Genomic DNA, 21,386 nt, shown 5'->3' on the forward strand with positions numbered 1-21,386 from the left:
GCTTCAAATTATGGTTATAGATCACTGCTTCCAAACCACACAGTACTGTACCTCCACTCCCAGACTTCCATCCTTAAGAACTCTAAATACCATAATCCTACAGCCCAAAGTGGTTTCATCTCCCTCTCATGGCTTTATTTATTTGCTGTTTATTTATTATTGTGTTATTATGAGTCAACTCCCCTGGTGTTCTCCTAGTTTTGTGCTTCTTACAAACTCCTTCGTTGATTCGTCCTCTGCTATGTTCTGTTGTTTTTCTGTAAGGATATGTCAACTAACGTGAAGGTGAGTGGATTTTTAATACCACTACGGCTTTTGCCACCATGCTACCATTTTATGTGTGCCCATACAGGCTACAGCAGCAGTGTGCGCAGCACAGTCTGCTTCATCACAAGCCAAATAATGATCCAGCCTACACTTTAAAGTACAAGTCACCGCTTGCTGCTTCCACCTCCCAGGATGAGACTCATTCTCTCTTTACTTATTTCTTTTGCATGGACTTTTATTTCTGTCTCTCCTTAATTCCTTTGCTTCTATAAATTTTATCTTTCAACATCCCTCACTGACACTACAGGAGGTACAAAATACCACTGCTCAGCACCAATAACACATCAGGAATGTTATGTGTTAGATATAAAGTGTAATTTCTCAATAAAATCATAAGAACACACTTAATCCCTGGGACAGGAAATACAGCCTCAGGGAAAAGTTTAGGTTTGCCAGCTGTAGCTTTATGTTATTTGGCTTTCTGTTTTAAAAGGTAACCAGGTCATCTTTAAACAAATATAGCGGCAACATTGGGTTCACCAAATGGTTTGCTACTATTTTGAATACCACAATACTGTGAAATCATGTTATGTGATCATGTTATGTGATCCCTACCCTCAGCGGACCACAGTGTCTCTCTCTGAGTTGTTGGGGTTTTGAAAAGTTTCAAGTGTGTGCTTGTTCGTTGTGTTTTGGAAGACAGTCTGCATTTCACTTCTAAGTTTGAATTCATCTCTGTGAGAAGAATTCCCTCTAGAATCCGCACCAGAGCTCCATTTTTTAAAAATCCAGCAAATATACGTCATTGTAGAAATGAGTTGAGTAGTTGAAGCTCTTCCTTTTCGCCTCTGCAGACATGCCCTAAAAGACAATCATTGCAACATTTTGCATGGGATTCAAATGTGAACGCAGCCATCATCAGCTCATGCTGCTGCTACTGTTGTAGGCTTCAGAGGAGTGGAGAGCGCTGTGTGGAGCTCCTACTCTAGGGACTGTGAGACTGTAATTAAAAAGCCTGGTCTAATCCCTCATCACGGAGGGCCCATTGCCCTCCAGCCTGTTTACTGCAAGGGGATTGGCCACACACACACTCACTCACTCTCACATGATTTTATGCATTCACACACAGAACTTCTTAGGAGTAACGTAGGAAAACACATGCAGTTAAACATCACACTAATCAAGGGCTTTGCTGCTGAGGAAGGGAAGAGGAAGGACGCTCTTTTTAAGGGCCTGCTACCCTGCTGGGAGGAGGGATCGGGTGTGTTCTGGAAACCACTTTGAGGAGGAAAGCAGATTAATGTTCAGGGTGAACTTGTGGAAGCCAGCAACTCTGTGATGGCAAATGGATCCAGACCCAGTTGAGAATTTACACAAAGAAAGCCCTCCACGTGCCTTCCTCACTTTCCTTCTCCTCTCTCTCTCACTTTCATGTGTTGTTTTTACCCCTCTCTCCCTTTCTATCTCTCTCAGCCTTCTCGCAGCGACTCACAGTTTTATTTATGTGCTTATCTGTGCTTTTGAACCAAAGTCTTGCCATACTGTCTAATGCTAACGCACTCCTTTCCCTTGATGGTTATCCCCCATCTGACTGCTGGAAGATGAAACACAGAAGCTTCTCCCATCTTCCTGATTTTCAGGCAAAAAAGTTTTTTCAGTGATAAACATGTTTCTAGCTGGTTTAGTATCAGCAATATTACTAGTTATAGTACTGGAAAAAGAACAGAAAATGAGGCACTGAAACAGAGCTAATGTATATGAGAGAATGTCAGTGAAAAGAGACTGGAGTCCTGTTGTACACTCAAGTGTGTGTTTGTGCAGGGGGGTGAAGGTAGGTGTCAGCTGACAAATTCAATTAATGAGGGACGTTTTTCTGTGTACAATCAGAAAACAACTACGAATGGACCTCAAATAACAGATTAACTGCTGGTTCTGTTTACATTTTGAATCAATTAATCTCAAAGGGAATTGGCCCGGACCAGCTCACTCTGTGCGTGTATATGAGTCCGAGCACATGTCCGAACTCAATTAGATCCATGTCTGTCGGCCTGTCCCAGCATGCCATGCTTTCCTCTGGCCATCATCCAGCCCTCTTTTCCTGCTGGCAGACACACTGAATGGAACACCAGTTATGTTGGAGGAAGAGCTCTGTTGGGCCAATAAAAGCAGCACTCCTCCTCTTTCCTCTGGATATGAGCTAATGAGAGTCGAAGCAGACCACACAAACAAATAAAAGCACTTTCACTGCCCTGCACACGCTGGGGAGCCAACCTTGAGCTGGCAGGAGTTAGTTATTAACTCCTCAAAAAAATGCCAAACGGTAGTTACATCAGGTACAACTGTTGTGGGAAATGAAGTGTCATTGTTGAACAGAAAAGATGAACACTAACTTCCTACTCAGAGTGCATTTCTTTATTTTATTCCAGACAGACTCTAGTCTCAACAAGCTCTTTTTTTGCAAGCTGATTTTAAAAATAGTTTCTGGAGCACAGCGAGAACACTCTAACCTCTCTCAAATTGCATACAGCTACATGTAGCGAGGCTGTGTCATTACTACCGAGCCATTACAGAGCTAAAACAACAGGGTGGATGTACATCCATGCAATATGCAATCTAAGGCAGTTTCCTGAGAGCTCTACCCACCCATTCCTCCAACTCCAGGTTACCAAAGTGGTCAAAACCATCACCCGCTGCACCTACCACCCAGTGATGGCAACTGACAGCCTGTTAGTGGAGTCCAGGCCTGCCACCCGGACCCCCACCCCCATCTCCGTCTCGACCCCCACCTTGTCCGAGACAGAACCAGTAAAGGACGCCGATCCCTGTGTGGTTTTTGCTGTGTTGTCCCCTCCCCCTGCCTGCCTCCCTGGTCCTTTAACATCATGTTTTAAAGACGCCCACATTCATCCACTTTGACTTCACTAGCATTGTGGAGAAACTAACAATTTCTACTGTCATTTTCGCTGATGCTCTATGATGGCCTGAAAATGAATTGCGGGGGTTCACAATCACAGGCTGCTTAAAAACCTGAATTACTACCTCATCCTCTCCCACTGACCTCCGGCTACCATGTCCATTTAAGTTCTCAATAAAGTGAATGCCACAGAGGTTGTGAAACCTCTTACAGTGCTGTAAAATGGTCTGTTTGACGCCTGCTGCCTTTCCCTCCATTTTCAACAGCTTGGTAAACACTTAAGTCTTGTCTCTAACTGCCTGTTATTCTAAACACTTTTCACTACAATCATGGCTTCTACATATATGCGTAATCACAGTCACGCTCTCCACCATTTTAGAAATTCTGTTTTAGCCCTGTTTACCCCGCTTCAGCACATTTCAGAGGCTCCTCTGAAACACAGGGCCCTCGCCTCCTCTTGCTTTCCCTTGCGTGACGGTTTAACGCCTTGTGAACTTGAGCATACATCAAAGAGTGTTTGAAACCGGTGTGATGGTTCCATTTGCAGCCTTGCAAATCGCCTAAAACGCGATGTTAGTACAAGGCAGCTGGGCATGTCAAGGCTGGGAAGCTGTAGTGTTCACTGTGCTTTCCTCAGCTCTGACAGTCAGAAGAGAATAGAATAAAATGTAATGATACTGTAATGAAAAGTTGATAAAATGTGAAGAAAAACATTCTGACATTGCTCTCCCCCTGGTAGGTTGAGGTTCTGTTGTGGAGCTTTGTTGCTCAGGAAAATGGGTATGAAAACTGTGAAAAATAGAATGAAAAATAGGATGAAGTAAAAATCTTCATAAATGACATTTATTGTGTCGACATGATGACAATGCACTGTATTCCAGGCTCAGAGTTGACATTAGGGCCCTAATATGAAGATCATAACAGCCTAGTATGGGCTACCACTGAATCAAGAGGACGGAAGAGAGCTTGTTATTCTTAGGTCATATATAGGCTTTAGCTAATATGAATCAAGCAAATGAGCTCTTTATTTTTAACTATGCAAAGCCAAAGCAGAATAGCATCAGAAACAAATGTAAATTACTCAGTAATTACCCTGAACATGGAAATGAACTTTGGCGTTCCTGAAATAGGCTTTGTTATGTAGCACACAGTCAGGGTGTAATCAGAAAACAAGGACAGTGAAGATTTCCATTTGTTTCAACCAAGTTAATGAGGATGCCATGTTGAACAGCCCATATGTGGTTTGTGCTTTTGCTCTTGGCACCCGTCTCTGTAGCGAGGGTTAATGCCTTGTTGTGGTTTCTTGAAATTGTTACATGCCTTTGCTCGCTCCTGATTAAACTCGAAATTATATCCTTGATGGGAAAATAAAGAAAGCATATTACAATTAAGAGGGCTGGTGTCGAAAATTAAACCCATCAGAAGGTGGAATGAGCAGAGTGATTTTTTTCTTTCCCCATTTCCCCAAGAAATTCAGATTGTGTGTCTGCACTTGTCAAGTGGGAACCTCTCCGCAACACCTTGTCAGGCACAACACGAACTACATCAGACCTGCACCCCCACAGACAACGATTAATTTTCATCAACCTCATTAATTTTGAAGATGAATTTATAGCCGCGGACAAAATAGCCAATTATCGGCCGCAGCAGAATTCACTGGGCAGCAAATTAGTTTCTGTATGGGTGGAGAGCCCAGGGAGGGAGGTGGGGTTGATGTCTGCAATTCTCCAGCCAGACAGCCTCAGAGACAACAGAGGAAGTAGAGTTACTTAGCTATAGGATGAAGTGACCGTGGGGGATAGAAACACCCAGGTCTGGTTGTCACAGTGCTCCAGCTACAGAGCATGATGCTACACTGCTACGCTCCCTTGGGGGTATAAAGGATTCAAGGTCCAGTGGAGCTGTAGCACTTCAAGATGGCTCAGTTACAGCACAATCCAGGGGAGTCAGTCGACCAAGACGGTTACTGTGTATATGCAAGATTGTGGTTTTAGAGTTGGCTGACAGTATGTGTCTTAGATTACAGCATGTGTACCAATTTTTTCCACTTTATAATTTTAGGTAGTTGGTGACACAGGTCTTACAGTTGGATAGTTGGACAGTTGGTTAGTTAGTGTCTAGTTGTTACCTCCAATGCAAAGGAGGTTCCTCCCTGAGTATGGCCAATATATTTTTGTTTTTTGATTTAAAAAAAATATATATTATTTTTTTATTATTATTATATTTTATTTTTGATTGATGATTGATGAAAATTAGCCCCAACCAACTTCATCATCAAAAGAACACCCATGATACTGTGAAACATCATTTTATGGCATTATAATGCACCATAGTTCTCTCCAGGGTTGAAAATAAAGTAAAGCTAACTGCAAATAAGATTGAACTAACATAAATATTTTCCTCTAGGAAAATAGAATATAATGGAATATTTTTAGGTTACATAAATTGCAATCTGAGAATCAAGAATCAAAGTTATAATTTATTTTTCCCTGTTAACATCAGCCTCTTTTACTTTAAGGCGTTCTAACACAGTGTCCTAACTAGACAACCAGAGAAGTACATATCTTTGTGTAGTGAACAACATGGTTTTCTGTGTGTTTGCAGCCTGATATGACATGTTCACATGTCAGCTGGATCCAAACAGAGGTTTGCTCTCATGTCATTCTTTGTGTATCTCTTCTCCTCTACAGGTGACTAAGATGGTGAAAACGGTGACCACACGGACAGTGCGTCAGGTGCCCCTTGGCCCCGATGGCTTGCCCCTGCCTGAGGGCTCATCCCCACTAGGCAGCTACACCGACTCTATCGACAGGCGCTACATGAAGAATGGAGGTGACCGTTTCATCACCCCTCAAGCAACCTCCACCCTGACGCGCTCCTACAACAACTCCTACAACGATTCATATGGCGAGACGCCTGAGAGCCAGTATGTTCGCCACTATGGCTTGCACGATGGCTATGCCGATTTGACGGACAACTACGGCAGCCTGTCACGTGGCGTCAACTTCCGGCCGCCGCGCTACCCCTACATGCCCAACAGCTACAGGCCAGAGAACAGCTACACGCTTCCTATTCGCAAGGATGACTATGGCCATGTGGCCCAGCCGCAGGTTCCTATGGGTAGCAGCACTGTGGATCTGAACCGCTCACAGCCAGAGCGCTTCCAACCCGAGCCATATGGCTTGGAGGATGATCGTCGCAGCTTGGGCCCTGAAGAGGAGGAGCCATATGAGCTGGAGCCTGACTACTCCACTGCCAACCGACGCACCCTGCAAGGAGCCAACCGGGGTCGCACCCATCGGGAACCTCTTCGTGACGGGCCTAGAGTCAGGTGAGGATAAATGCAAAAAGCTTAAGAGAGAAGAGGTTTGCTTTCAAGCAGGAATTCATGGTCTGCTGTTCTACCTTAAAGCAAAGATTTTACACAGATAAATCTGCATAATAGTTGTTTTTATACATCAGTACCTGGTGTTAATACTTAATAACCTGACAGATTGTGTTTCGGCTGAAAGATTCAGCCCACTGGAGCCTGCAGGAGATAATGTGTTCGTGAAGGTGTGCAAGTTCATACAGTATACATGATTTCCTTTTTACGTGGGACAGTGTGTTCTTGTTCATATGCATGAGCACAGACTTTGCCTTGACACGAGAGGAGATCAGGCCTGTTAGGATAAGAAAGAATAAAGAATACTTGTCTTGTGCTTGCCATAAAAAAGACTACATTACACCGTGCACGAGTAAACAAATGTCTCTTCTCCTTGAGCAACTTGCTTGAGAAAGGAAGCGAGGAAAAAACAAGTCTTTGATTGCCATTTTCCTGCAAATGGATAGTGAACATGTGTTTGTGTCAGAGGTAAAGAGGCAGGAATGATTGGAGATGTGACGAGGGAGGGAAGGGAGGATAGAGAGGATGGAGGGAGAGTGGGAGAGGACGGGAGGCTTTTGTCAGTTATCTTTCAAAGCCTATAGTTTTTTATGCAACCTTTGTTGAGAGGAGTATAACCCCTGGCTCCAGTGGGCAGGGAAAAAAAAGCCTGTTAGTCTCCAACAATAAGATCCCAAAATGGACTCTAGTCTCCTAATAGCTTCCAATCATTTCATTGCCGCCCCAAAGTGGAGCCCAGAAAAAACATCCACCCTCGAGTAAAGTGAAGCAGGGGTTTGAAGTTGAGTTGGTGGGAAGTGTGTTTTAAAGACTTCTTTTTGAGTGGTGATCTGTAGCAGATGGATATTTTCAAGTTCTCTACACTTTCCCACAAATCTGAGGGCAAAATGTTTGGGCCCAAGGCCAGATCTAGAGCTACGGAAGTCGAGAGGCAGGAAAGAGGAAAAGTGTATATCTTAGTCTGTGTGTGTGTTTTTTGTCATGATCAAAGGTGACACTTGATCCAGGTTTGCCCGCATCTTGACAGCGCATGAGTTTCGCTTTTGGACCCCTCTTAATTAAGCTCATGTACACACACACTCATGCATGCATAACTAGCTGGACTTTAAAGGCCCCTGCATTGATGTGTGGGAGACACGAAAGAGCAGATGCCTAATCAGACTGTGTCTTTACACACTTTTGACTTCGCTCTGACACTTACACACACACAGTATCTCCCTCTCACACACACGCACAGTCAATAAGAATCCACATCTTCAGAAAATGAGTCACTCCCCCATTTGCCTAGTGAGAATCGCTTGCTGTGACAGGCAATTTGTAGCCTGCCTTACATGTGTCACAACGCAGCCCTAACAGCCACATACACCCCTTCAGAAACACACATTCATGGACACACACACATGCACACGCTGACAGCTCAAATGTGAATACCCAAACACAAACACATACGTTTTGAAGCCACTCTTGATTGACTGCTGCCTGGCTAATTACAGCAGAAAATAAATCCCAAATATTCCCTTCTTTATTCTTTCCTTCGTCCCTCCTGCACTCCTATCAGCTGACATCAAAACATCAGTATACTAAGAGCGTTTTTTGTCTCTCCCACGAACAGTGACAATCAGCTATCCCAGAGTGCCCAGGCTCTCCCATGCGCTTACGCTGCGATTAGTATTCTTCCAAGAACGAAGCGGCGACTCCACAGTGCTGTAATGAATCTGGGAATTAAAGCACTTTAATTACAGCTTATCATTCCATTGCATGCCCTCAATTATGCACTGACAGAAATGAAGATGTTTAGTACCAAAACGTCTTCCCGTATCGGGGTGGAGCACTCATTTTATGTCACATCCGTGGAATCCATCGTGTGTGGATGGGAACGATGATGCATTTCTTGAAGAGGTCCCTTGGAGCATACCTCACTACTGGTGTAGCTGTAATGTACAGATTGAGCTGTTAGTGTTTCAGTGTCCTGCTGAGTATATACAGTAGAGGTATGCTGTCATTAGCTGTCATAGATCTTTCTGTTTTACTGACTTTTGTCAGTATTCAGTCTTGATTCTTCTCCATTTTGATGCACTTTAAAACTTGGAGCAGTTATGTATCAATAAAGGTTTATAGTGTTTCAATACATTGGTGCTCAAGGACAGCAGGAATGGGAAGGGAAGCTTTCTTCCCTTTATCCCTACTCACATTTTGCAGATGAAGTACATGTCTATCTCTGATTGTGAGTGCATCTTACTCCACTTTTCCCCACCACAACCCAGCCTCTATGTGTGTGTCAGTGTGTGACCATGAGCACCTTTCCGTCTGTGTGTGTGTCCTCATGCCATCGTGATTAATAGCTGCTTTTGAACTCTGCCAGACTACAGGAGCGTCTTTAAGCCAATCTCTAATGGGTCATCTCTCCTTGTGCGACCCACTCTGCTTCACCTGGACACCTGCATTCAGGGGTCACACCACACACATACAGCCATATACACACACCTACAAAGTCACATTTGCTTTAGAGGGAAACTGAGAGGGAGGGGGTCTCATTCTAATCCAGTGGTGTCTGTAGGGAAGAGATCTGATACTAGCCAGCTCAGCCCTCCTCGATCCTGCCAAGAGGCTTTCACCAAGAGCCAAATACCCTGTTTAATATTATACTTCCCTTCTGTCATGTTTGAGGTTTCTCAGAAGCATTCTCTAAATTATAGAAGAAACTTCTGAGCGATGTCGCTCTTCTTTTAATTGAATGAAAACAAGCAGTGGTGGCAGTGAATAATGCCGTCAAAACAGCCTGAGAAATTAGAAAGTGGCAAGGCATAAACACTCCAGCTTTGCTGTTTTTTTTCCTCTTCTTTGTTCTCCGTCCCGCAAAGACTCTTGTGCATCATAAAACAATTATTGCCTATAATTCAAAATGAGCAGTCTGCTTGGCAGGGACAGGCGGTGAAGAGCTCATAAACACTGTGGAGATGTAATGTGTACATATGAGATGCAAACATCTTCCTCCGAGTCTCTAATCCTTTTCAGTTTATCTCCTTTTATGGGCCTGCCGAAGAAGAGGGTCAGGCACAGCTGAGATTGAAGGGTGATGAAAGTGACTGACAGAAGATGAAGGAGAGGAAGAATAGTGAGGATGTGAAAAAGATGAGTAAATGAGTGGTCTGTGTACATGCATACATCATACCCACTGTATCTGTTTATCTTTGCTATTCTTTGTGTCTTAGAACAAAACAAGCGAACCCACGCATCCACAGACGAGCGCACAGATAACACAGAAATAGCCTGGACATTCAGCGGCTCGATTAACATGAGGAGAGTGATCTGCTGTAATCATGCTCAGAGCATCGCGTCTGGCAGTGGAGAGCCCTTTCACATCCTATGAATACACCCCTCCCTGTACACACAATGGCGCCAATTTAAATGCAAATCCTGACATTCCCATCACTCAGCCCCGCGACGCCTGCTTTACCAAAAGCTCCGTCGCATCGGCCCGGATCTAAATGAGCCACGATCTGCACAACTGTACATCTCATCTGTGTGTTGAAGTGTGTGTGTGAGTGAAAGTGTGTGACAAATATAGTGTGACAGATAATGAGAGAGAAAGCCAAAAGAAAGATAGAGAGATACTGTGTGTCAAAGGATGGTGGTTATATATGCAGGTGTAGACGATAGCGATGATGCTGAGGTTGTGTACTGCCCTTATTCCTGCCTCCCGTTGCCTTGTCATGTCCAATGTCCTGTAGCAATTGAAAGCTGGATGACAGTCTCCGAGTATGGGAGCGTGTGTTTAGATCTCAGTGAATGCAAGGAAGCATTTAGCAACCACCAGCACGTGCACACATGCACACGTACTCACAAATTTCCCTCTTTTTCCATAAAGTCTGTTCTGCAGCTCAGTGTTTCTGCCAAACCTCAGAGGAGCCGTCGTTCTCCAAATGATGTGCTGTAATCAGGCTCATGATTGGCCCCTCCTTCCATACTGTGGTTATAGGCTGCCTATAGAGGTTTGAGGCTGTCCAACATGTTCCACAAAGCTGGAAAAAACTACTTTTAAAGCAAAATGAACAGTGCTGATACTCCAGATCCACTCCCGGTTTAGGTTAGCTCTGTTCAAGGCAGTGTTTTTCTCTTTTTTTTGTCTGGGAGAACACCTGTTTGAAGATGTAAGACCTCTAGAGTCACAGCTGTTGACATGTGCCCATGACACCCAAAGCTTGACCCGTAAAGTTTACCACAACCATTCAGCACTGTGGTTCTTTGAACTTTCAGTATTTAGACGCAGGGCCATACTCGACTGCGGCGATGCCTCACTCCATCTCTATCAGTCCTCTTTCCGTGCACCTAAATGGGAGATTTAGTATCTTGTTACACTGCTCAGACGGGAGTTTTTCTCCCAGTTTGTCTCATACCAATTTCCCCAGCATGTCTGAGAACTGTAAAAACACATAATTAACATAAAACTCATTAAAATTAGAGCTTGGTCTGGAATTCCTTGCCAACCACCGACATTGGCCACCATTCTGTTGCACCACCAACCACCATACATCAAAGATGGTGAGAGGAGACCAGCTGGATTATGTAAGGAGGATAAACAAGTTTCAAGCTGTGGGGGTGGGTGGGGAACGATAAAGGCTGTGCATAAGTACACAACCCCAATTAAATTCTTCTCCCCATGTCGTAACTTTTCCTCCCATCCTTTCAGACAACTCAGTGGTATATGTTCAAAAAGAATGTTTGTGAAGTTTCAAAAATATTCTGTGCAACTTTTCTGCCTGTATAAAATATGTCTCCCCTGACTCCATCTACTGTGCTGGTCCTACAAATGAAAAATCATTCCTGTGATAAAACAGCCTTAAGTAAAATAAGTAGCCTGCACTCTAGCAACAAACGATTGTCATTCAAATTGAACGCCTGTATTTTCACCCATGTTCCGATAGAGAATTGATGAGGCTGCCTTTGGAGTAGAGAACACTAGAGAACAGAGTGTAGATCATAGACTCTGGGAGGCTTGGGAAATGGTTGAAGGAAAGCCCTACAGACCCTCCAAAGCAACTTCCCTCTTCCCGTACCCAGCAGACACTATTTCCATCGTTGAAAATGAGTAGAGCTATACTGTTAAAGTCCCCAGCCTTAACAGTGGCAATGCTAATGAGGCTAATGCTAGCAGAAACATCCCAGAGAGATGGTCATTAACATTTTAGCAACTGCATGCCAGTGTTCGGCACTGTGAGCAAAGGAAGCCCTGGGGGCATCACAGGGGCTCAGAGTCCTCCCTAGGGGGACAGCACAGCTCTTTTCTCTGTTCCCTGAGGGGAAAGTCATCAAATCTTTTCTCTATTGTATATGGTGGCTTCTTACAAAAAAAAAAAAAACTTCACAAGACTTTCCTTCAAAGCTTTTTCTTTAGTGTTTCCTTTGTCTCTGCTTCTTTGGGAACTGCTTTGCTTTTTCTTTATGCAATCTTTTCCTGTCTCTCAATCACTCTCCCCAAGACTTTATGTTTGTTGAAGTCTGACATGTTTGTCACTGCCACCTGACAGGGAGGAATAATAAGGAGAATCTTGCCTACTGTGCCACCACAGTCCTTCTGACACACATTTTAATAACCGATCCAAACCAAGGATCACTATGTCTCCCCTTCTCTCTCTGTCATACACTCCTTCCTTTTTCCCCTCCATCGCCCACATCACCTCACTCACCCTGTCCTCTGCTTTCCCTTTTCCCCTCATTAGTCAGTGGCTCTCACCTCAGTTGGCTTCTCTCAAAGTCTTTCCCCCGGCTAACTAATTCTTCTTTCAGACAAATCTGTAAGAGTTACCCTCCATTTACCTCGTCCATCTCCCTCGTCCTCAAAGTCCTCTCTTCTCTTGTCTTCCAGAGGGTACCCAGACGACCCCATTGAGGCAGAGCTGATCGATGAGCGCCACCCTTACATCCATGGCATGTACTCAGCACCGCTGGCCCAGCCGGAGAGGGGCAGCATGGCCAGTCTGGACCGCATGGGTGGCCGGCGCTCACCCTCCATTGACAGCATCCGCAAAGATCCGCGCTGGCGTGACCCAGACCTCCCAGAGGTCATCGCCATGCTGGGCCACCCCATTGACCCGGTCAAGTCCAACGCAGCTGCCTACCTGCAGCACCTGTGTTATGAAAATGACAAGATTAAGAAGGATGTGCGTCAGCTTAAGGGGATTCCTGTTCTGGTGGGGCTTCTGGACCATCCCAAATCTGAAGTCCACCGCAAAGCTTGCGGTGCCCTGCGGAACATCTCCTACGGCAAGGACAATGACAACAAGGTGGCCATCAAGAACTGTGACGGCATCCCGGCCCTCATCCGGCTGCTGAGGAAGACCAATGACATGGAGGTCAGAGAGCTCATCACCGGTAAGAATAAACATTTCAATACATATCAAACAGACACACAGAGACACACAAAATGCGATGAGGCTGAAGCAGGACAATACACCGAAAACACATCTAATTATTAATTAGTATTAATTATTAATACCTAGTCATCAAGAAACAGAGATTTGGTTGCTGGAGCACCTAGAGCAGGCACGAGAACATGCAAATACACAGAGCTGAGACAGTGTTGCACTCCACCACTGTGCTGCCAGGTAGCAAACCACCTATTAAAATTCATGTGTGATTGATTTTGCAAAATCAAGTTAAAACAAACCAAGCAGGTGATTGTTCAGACTTCTCGTTATGCCACTTAATTTATTGTCACTACAATAAAAAGACCATTTTATATAGCTATGAGGATGTATGGTGAGTAGATGTTTCACTGGTAAGTCTGGCTGGCCAAAGTTATTGTTTTTCATATCATGAAAATATTCTTTTAATATGACTTTATTTTTCTTCACCACATTACCCATGACTGCAAAGCTTGCAATCACAGCATTTTATGAAGTCCCACATACATTCATATTTTCCTTCAAATGAAATATAAAATATCTGTCGTGGTTGAAATGATTTGAAATAAGTGCTCTGGATATATTTGATTGCATTCCATAAGTAAAAAATCATTTACAATTGCCCTGTCATAGGTACTGGATCCTTGTAATATTCAAAAACCACCTGCATAGCCCTGTTGCAGCCAAGCCTGTTGGCTGTCTTCTCCACTGAATGTAAGATTCCTCTTCCTGTCTGCCTAATTAGTCTCAAAACTCTTAACCCATAGCAAGAATAAAAGTGCTGCTTTGAAGCCTTTTAAGCTGATATGATAGTACCTTAGTATGCCAGTCTTTTCCAATCATTGGCTGCATACTTCCCATCACTTATATATTCCATCCAGGAATATACTGACTTGGCTGCCATAATCCTATACTGCATAGTAATACAGGGCTGTGAGTCATACTATATTAAGAAGAGGTTTTTTTCCCCACATCGCTACTTTTTGAAGCAGTGCTCACAGTGTTACTCATGTGAAAGAAAAGATGTAATGCTTTCTTATCTGAGTCCCCCTTCATTATTATTTGTATACCAACCATTCCATGTGGAGAGATAAAGCACCTACTACCATTTGTTAGAAGAGTAACACATGGCAATGAGCTAATTATTTGATCATAAAACCATTTTCTTTCAAGAAAGGGTCACAAGGATCACAGTTAGAATCAAATTTAGAATAGACATTGTGATATTTGATGGCTTTAGCTTTGTTACACAGTACTGTTAGCAGAAGGAGACAGATAGAAAGTGGAGGGATTCTCCATGGAAAATCAGCACAGATTTTAGAGGAAAAACCAATTGGCTGCATTGTGTAATAAAATATGTTTTAATTCCTTTAAGAGGGGCTATTGATTCAGACACCATGATAGGGTTTCTTCTCCTTGACCTGGTAAATGTCAGCTGGGGAATACAGCAGCGTGTGTGTGTGTGTGTGTGGGGCAAGTGCTCAGCTAATCTCAAACACGATTGGTTTGACCTGACACACTTTGGCTGGTATGCATGCTTTGCCATCTGAGAGGGGGGGCTTTTGTTTTCACTGCACACGTATGAAAAACGAGAACCACTTCAAAGTGATATGCTTGACCTTTGTGAAGTTGTCGGCACATGTAAAATACAGTATATGCGCCACCCAAGGCAAAAAAGTGGTTACTTTTTAGGTAGTTTCACTATAAAGGTAAGGAAAATAGGTTTCAGCTGATCTTCGGCAGCTGTCAATGGTTTCTAGCTGGATGACATGTTGTGAAGATCTGCGAGGCTGTGGCCCTAAAGGGTGAATATCAGTTCAAAGTACTGGCTATTGATGGCCTCAGTTCAAAAGTATTGACATTGATACTGGTCCTTAAAAACCCACGCTTGTTGAGCTGTAATGTGCATACAAGCCTAAGTGTGTGTGTGTTTCCTTTGTTGTGACAGAGATGTCGTGGTGAGCGATGACTGTGCCACAGCAGAAATGATTGCCTTTACAGCTTCGTGTTGCTCCCCATCGTAGCTAAAAATAACCCTGCACCACAAGACAAGGAGGACAGAATGGAGGGAGGCCTTTTTATTTTTTCTCCTCTTTCCCTTTCTCACTCATTATCCACCCTCCCTCGCTCAATCTAATTTTTCTTTCTCCTTCATTCATTATCTACACTCTCGCTGTTTTTCTCTGTGTCCTCTCTCTCTCTCTCTCTCTCTGTCTCCAGCTTTAGGTTTCTGTTGCTGGAGCTCTGGCCCCAGTGAAAACAGGCCAGTCACAATGCAAGCTCAGCTTACAGCCTCAGCCTGTGTGGCTAGAATTGGCCGTGTTTTTCTACAATTAAATATAATTGGGGGTTTTTAAATAGAGGCCCCTTTTCTTAGTCCATGTGTTTTAAGAGTTTGCTGTTGGAGTTTGTGCTGTCCCTGTAAAACCACAGAGAGCTCTGTTTTCTGCAGGAGGAAACCAGTGACGTGGAAGCAACCGAGTGGTTTTATTTTCCAACACACAAAACAGACAGACACACGGACCATACTTTCAGAGTAATTCTATTTTCCCTCCCGGTAGGCTCTGTTTGTGCCCTCCAGCAATACCCACTGTGGAAATGCAGATTATTAAGCAGATTTGTCTCCTGTTTTTCCTGCAGGAGATGTCTAAGTTTGGTGGACTGCCAGTCAGGCAGGTGCTTGCTGCACGCCTTTGTTGTTGGGATGAAAAATGCATATAGTGCAGGTTGGCAGGCCTTAAAGATAAAAGAGTGATGATGTCTAGACACATGTCTATGTCTGTGTCAGGGTTTTGTGTGTGTGTATGTGTGTTTTCAGTGTGTTTTGAGTTCATTTCAGTTTTAACACTCAGGGCCTCAGAGAACTGAAACCTTACACAGGGTGTTAATAAGGCAAACACAGCATTGTCATATTATTACCCAGTAAAATTGTTATGGCTAATGTGTTAGCAAACAGTTACCCATTTACACATGGCGTAGATTAGACTTCATCTGCAGTTATGTTTTTGGTCACCCACTGAAAGTAAGTCCAGTCTTCACTCTGCTTTGAACCTTGTTTCCTGTAAGAAAAAGTCTGACTCTTGACCTGCTTCATAATGTTCCCTAGGTAGCTGCCAACTTCATCTGTCTGCTTCTTGTCAATTAGCTTACAGTGGGTTTATTGGAGGTTTTTCTGCTGAGCTAGAAACAAGGTTGATGAGAGCAGTGAGACTGAACCAAAACAGTAAAGTTGTGGCTGTAAAACCAAAACACTGAAACAGTAAATGAGACTATAAAACGCTCCACAGAGCTGAGGGGAACCGCAGAGTTGGATAATAATTATCTGTGGGTTTTTGTAAGAGGAGCGACCCCTTTCACATTATACATACTCATTGTATCCATCCTTAATATAAAAAAATATTGATTATTTCAGCTTTGAATATTATTTGTATGTATAATATTAGACATTGAAACCCTTGATTGTTCTACGACTACAGTTGAAGGAACCGTAGCGTAGAGCTGGGTAGAAAACAATGCAGGGTTTTTTTTTTTTCTCTCTGAAAATCTGTTCTTCAGAAGCCCCCACTGACACCTAAGTGCACATTTTAACAGCAGGAGGAGAGGTGCATACATTTTTGAGATTTTAACTTCATTACTTTGGTAGTGGTGAATTCATCCTCCTGTGTCAAACCCTCACTATCACCTCTACAGTAACAGACAACAGATCTTTTTGGCTTACTGAGACACTTGATAGGACTTAGCCACAGTTAGCCTTATTAATTACACTTGTGTTTTTCCACTTATAACAAGTTAAAATGCCTGCTAACAAAAGTGTTTTCAGATACTATAAGCCAGTCTGAAGGCAGATTTAAAATTGCATTTTAGACTTCAAATCAAAGTGGACAGAAATAAACCCAGTTAAAAACACATACTTTTGTCATTTTTTTCATTTGACCTAGAAGTGCTCCCAAAAACAAAACCGGCTTTACATGCTCACATGACTGGAAATATGTGAATATGGGGCAGCAGACACAGCTTTCACTTGTAAATCACTGCTTAGCTCTTGGCAGCTTTTTCTCCAAGGACACTGCAAGGACGATGAAGGACAGTGAAGGACAGTGATTACTGTACTGCGCTGTATTTAAATCTAATCCTGAGAATACTGGGATCTGGATAACACAAATCTAATTGAATTAAAATTTATTCTTATTACTGCTACTTAGTGTAACATATGCAGTGCACTGCTGCATTATAAATGACTCCCATTAAAACCTTCCCATAGACAAGTATAGTACTGATCGATGACTTTTCAGTAGTATGTGATCAAACAAACTACATCATATCATGTTTGCACCTCATTTGATTTCTAATGACAGGATAGTTTGCCCTCGGTATACTGATCTCACCCAGTTTCAGCACATACATACCTCACACTGTGTGTTCCCACCCCACACACACACACACACCCTGTACATGTGACTCATACTCATGGACATGGTCCTTACGATGATGTATAATATAGTGAAATCATTTCCGAGAAGGGTAACGTACCTGAGGTCCCCAACCGTGATCCATGAGACAACCTGCTGAGTTCATCATCGGCATACTTTATAAGTCTGTGTATGTGTGTGTATGTGCACGTTCCACGTTGCCCTTCCTACCTCATTTCATTAACTGCTTTCTGGGGATTGACCTCAGGCTCCTGCCTTATAGCCCCTCCCCAATACTTACACACATACACACAAACGCAAATATACACACACACATAAATCTTCCATTTCTCTTACTTTAGTGGATGTTTGCTGTAGCAGGGGGCAGACTGAGTCCACTTACTGAGGTCTCTTCCCTCTCTCCTTTCACGTCTCTCGGATGCCCTCCATTTTTTTCCAAACCGTCTCACCCTTTGTCTTTACCACAGAGAATGTAATGGATGGCGTAAGGGGTGAGGAGGAGAGGGAGAGGAGGGAGGAGGAGAACAGTAATGGGCAGAACTAAGTTAATAGCCCTGCTTGAAGAGCAACATGCCTGCCAGTGGTGCCTGGAAAATTTAATTAGCCTCAGCCACAGCTCCAGCAGTCCCAATCCCAGTCGCTCTCCCAGTCCCTTCAGCCCTTATGTCCAGGTATCAGAGAGAGAGAGGGGTGTAAAGGAAAGAAAAAGGAGTGAATAGAGAAACAGGAGGAAAGATTTGCTCCCCATCCTGTCATTTACTTTGACAAATACACATACACTGTTTTGATCTAAGCTTTGTTGTGTTATGTCAAGCTCTGACAAAATATGACAATCAAATAATCAAAACTGCCTGCTCATGGCAATACATGATTGAAGAGGCAGGTAATAATGTTCATGTTCAACTTGTCCTGCGGCTGGATTGGGTTTAAGACAAAGAAAACAAGAGCAAATCACAGGTGTACGGGAAAACACTAAACAGTGAATGATTGTTGCTACATACACATCAGATCTCAGTGTTTCCTCATAAGCTTTTTCCTATTTATGGACATTCAAGCACAGCAAATGCATACATTCTTTCTCAGAGGTCTTGGGAGATATTTTTATAGCTGAATGGCTTCTGTTTACAGGAATATATCACAGTATATATTTACAACTTGTTTTGAACATTTATTTCTTTACATGCTGCTTTTGCTGTTTCCTTCACACCCAGCTCAACCAGACTGTTTACCCCTTTAGAATTTTTCACAGAAGATAAACAACATTAATAAACCAGAGAGAGAGGAATAAGATTTTAAGATCTTGAAAGCAGTTTGACTTAGTTATGGAGGGTCGTATTAAAGTCTTGGAATTGTATATATATGGCCCTTCTGGGAATCCTGACTTCATTAGATAACAAACTTGGAAGAAAAGTGACAATATAACTGGAATCATAATTCAGAATTTGAACTAGTGACTCCTTTTTCTACTAGATGTAACCACTCACCATGAAACTGTCTTAAGATCTAATTATCAAAACTAACCTGGAGGTAGAAATAAGACAATTCTACAAAACAAGAGCTAAGAATTTATTTTTTCACCTTGATAGAAAGCACACTCAGACTGTGGGCAGGCAGTTTGGACAACATTCATTTGTGAAGCAGAGGTGTGTTTGTTTGGGTGGGTGAGTGAGGCTGTTGGTTGGTGAGAGCGGTCTAATTAAATTAAACACTGTGATTCTAAGTTTGGAGCAAGGAGTCAGATTCACCAGCGAGTAGCTATTAATGGGAGACGCTACAGGGCCACACACAACAATGCTGCTTCTAGCTAATTTGGTGCTATAGGCAAAGCTTCCACTCGTGCCCCTAAGGGCTTTGATGTTTTTATAGTCAAATAACCCAGTTATGTTATAGTTTCATTCAGCTTTATTCAGCTTTACTTAACACATGTTCCATGTCATGTAGGCAACAGAATGTTCAGTATCCTACTTATAAGCTGCCTGTGCAGCTGATTCTAATATTATCCAAGTTTCTGATCCTCCTCTTTGACATCCCAGACAGTCAGTGTCTTTTCTGGACTGACTGAATTTCTTGTAGTAACAGTATTTAGTATTATTGGTATTATTAGACTTTCACCAACCCAATATATTTTTAATTCTATTATTTCCCATATAATACAGGGTCAAGTGCACACCTAACCCACACCATGCCCACATTTGGAAAAATAACCAGCATCACAGCTATTTTGGAATGATAGTTTCTTATTTTGTATTTTGTATATCCATATCCATCTGTACATATCAATCTATATTTAGAATGCTGTGTAATTCTGTATTTTTCTGGGGATACTTTCGACATTTCAAATATGCTTTCACTTTAATGGAGCTATTTGTAAGTTTTGCTTTCGTTACATAGCCATGCTATAACGTGAGCATTAACAGCTGGGTACTTACTGGTCTAGAAAAGAAATGTTGCAAGTTCAGTATCAGACTTCATTTTGTTACTCTCCAAGAGTTGTCTCCAGTGGTGGAAAGCAGCACCAGTGTTTTGCTTCTAGCTCTATCACTTCTTATCTTCTGCTGAAGTTAGCATGCTAACCAGCTGACCATGACCTGGCAGGCCCATCTTGTCACTTTCAAATAGTGACTCGCTGGACAGTCCAGACTGCCCTGAAGATGTAATTCTGGTCAGAGGGCATAGTTTAACCTCTTGTTCTGCAAACACAACAATGGCTGAAGCTCTTAGCAAGCCAACATCACCACCCAATCCCAGCAAGAAATCACTTTCAGTGGCAGGGGAAAACTTACAGATAGCCCCTTTAATACCCCTCTCCATATTTCTATATATATTGTTAAACTAATCCCTTGAGCAAGCCTGTTCTTGGTATTCTTTCCAAAAAAGTTTCCAACTTCCTCTTTCAGTATGTATCAATGTAGCACTTAAAATCAAATGTGTTTTTATCAAACAAACCTAAACTGAATGTCTGAATGTGTTTATATCAGGTGTAAAATGAGCCTTTCACATCACAGTTGCTTGGCATCTGCCTCAGTCCCCATGGGACAGCAGGACATCCCTACCACACCCACCTCTGACAAGCTGATATAGGACAGCAAATGGACTAAACCTGATATGGAGTCACTGCTCTGGAACTGTGGCAGGAAGTGGGATGGAGATCGTCACTTCCACAGCACTCCGTCATTTTTAATAACATTCTGTCTGTGGGCTGTATGCCTGTCATACTTGATGGATCGCAGCCACAGCAAAGACATGCCTTTTCCTCCCCTCTGACATATGTGATCAGTGTAGAGCTGACTGATTTCATGGGCCTGAGCAGTGTTTCACTTGGAATAGTGGAGGTGATGGTGGGCAACCCAGGGGAGGACAGAAAAAGTTTGCATGGTTGGATGATACTTGTTGCATTAAGGCTCAGGTATCTCTTTGTTACTTTGAAGTACTGAGGTTCATCTATGCCCCTGTTTGTTTGTGTAAATTACTTTTTTGTTTGTGCACTTGGCAAAGCAAGATAAGCCAAAGATGGATACTGGTAGAGAAATACATTTCCAGGCATGTTAGGCATGGGCTGTTGATGTTTTATGATGATGCAGCAGTAATCTCATAGCAGGGAAAAAACAGAGCAAAGGCTTACACATCAGGCTTGAATGTGAAACCTATATAAACAAACCTATAAACTTGTATCATACAAATGAATGAGCTGTGCAGTTCTTTCTACTCAACAACAAATTTGCAGCTCCCCATACATTGTACAATGAAAACATTTTGTAATAAGTTTTCCTTATTCGCTGCTCGTCTTCGTTAAGCTTCCATTGCTAACTGCCTCCTCGTGTGTTCACTGCATGTTGGATGTTGCTTGTCACATCTAAAACTGATGCTAATGACACAACAGTGGGGGTAATCAAGCTGTCAGCCTTGCGGGCAGGCATGAATGTTAGCTAGCTGTCATAATACTGGAGTACACACATTTGTTGTTAATGTGATTCATGCCTGGATGC

General features: G+C 42.9%; 1 protein-coding gene across 9 annotated transcripts in view; it reads left to right on the forward strand.

Annotated features, from left to right (window-relative positions):
• arvcfb (ARVCF delta catenin family member b) overlaps nucleotides 1–21,386 on the forward strand; it is a 204,219-nt gene that overhangs the window by 129,014 nt on the left and 53,819 nt on the right. For 7 of the 9 annotated variants that reach the window (XM_018668861.2, XM_018668860.1, XM_051075307.1 and 4 more), the window contains 3 exons: nucleotides 265–285; nucleotides 5,872–6,512; nucleotides 12,433–12,938. In XM_018668861.2, the coding sequence (XP_018524377.1) occupies nucleotides 265–285; nucleotides 5,872–6,512; nucleotides 12,433–12,938 (1,168 nt within the window). The remainder of the gene's footprint in view (nucleotides 1–264; nucleotides 286–5,871; nucleotides 6,513–12,432; nucleotides 12,939–21,386) is intronic. The other 2 variants (XM_051075305.1, XM_051075309.1) reach the window with 1 other exon arrangement.

The sequence above is a fragment of the Lates calcarifer genome, linkage group LG13 (genome assembly GCF_001640805.2).
Source record: "Lates calcarifer isolate ASB-BC8 linkage group LG13, TLL_Latcal_v3, whole genome shotgun sequence".
Lineage (NCBI taxonomy): Eukaryota > Metazoa > Chordata > Actinopteri > Centropomidae > Lates > Lates calcarifer.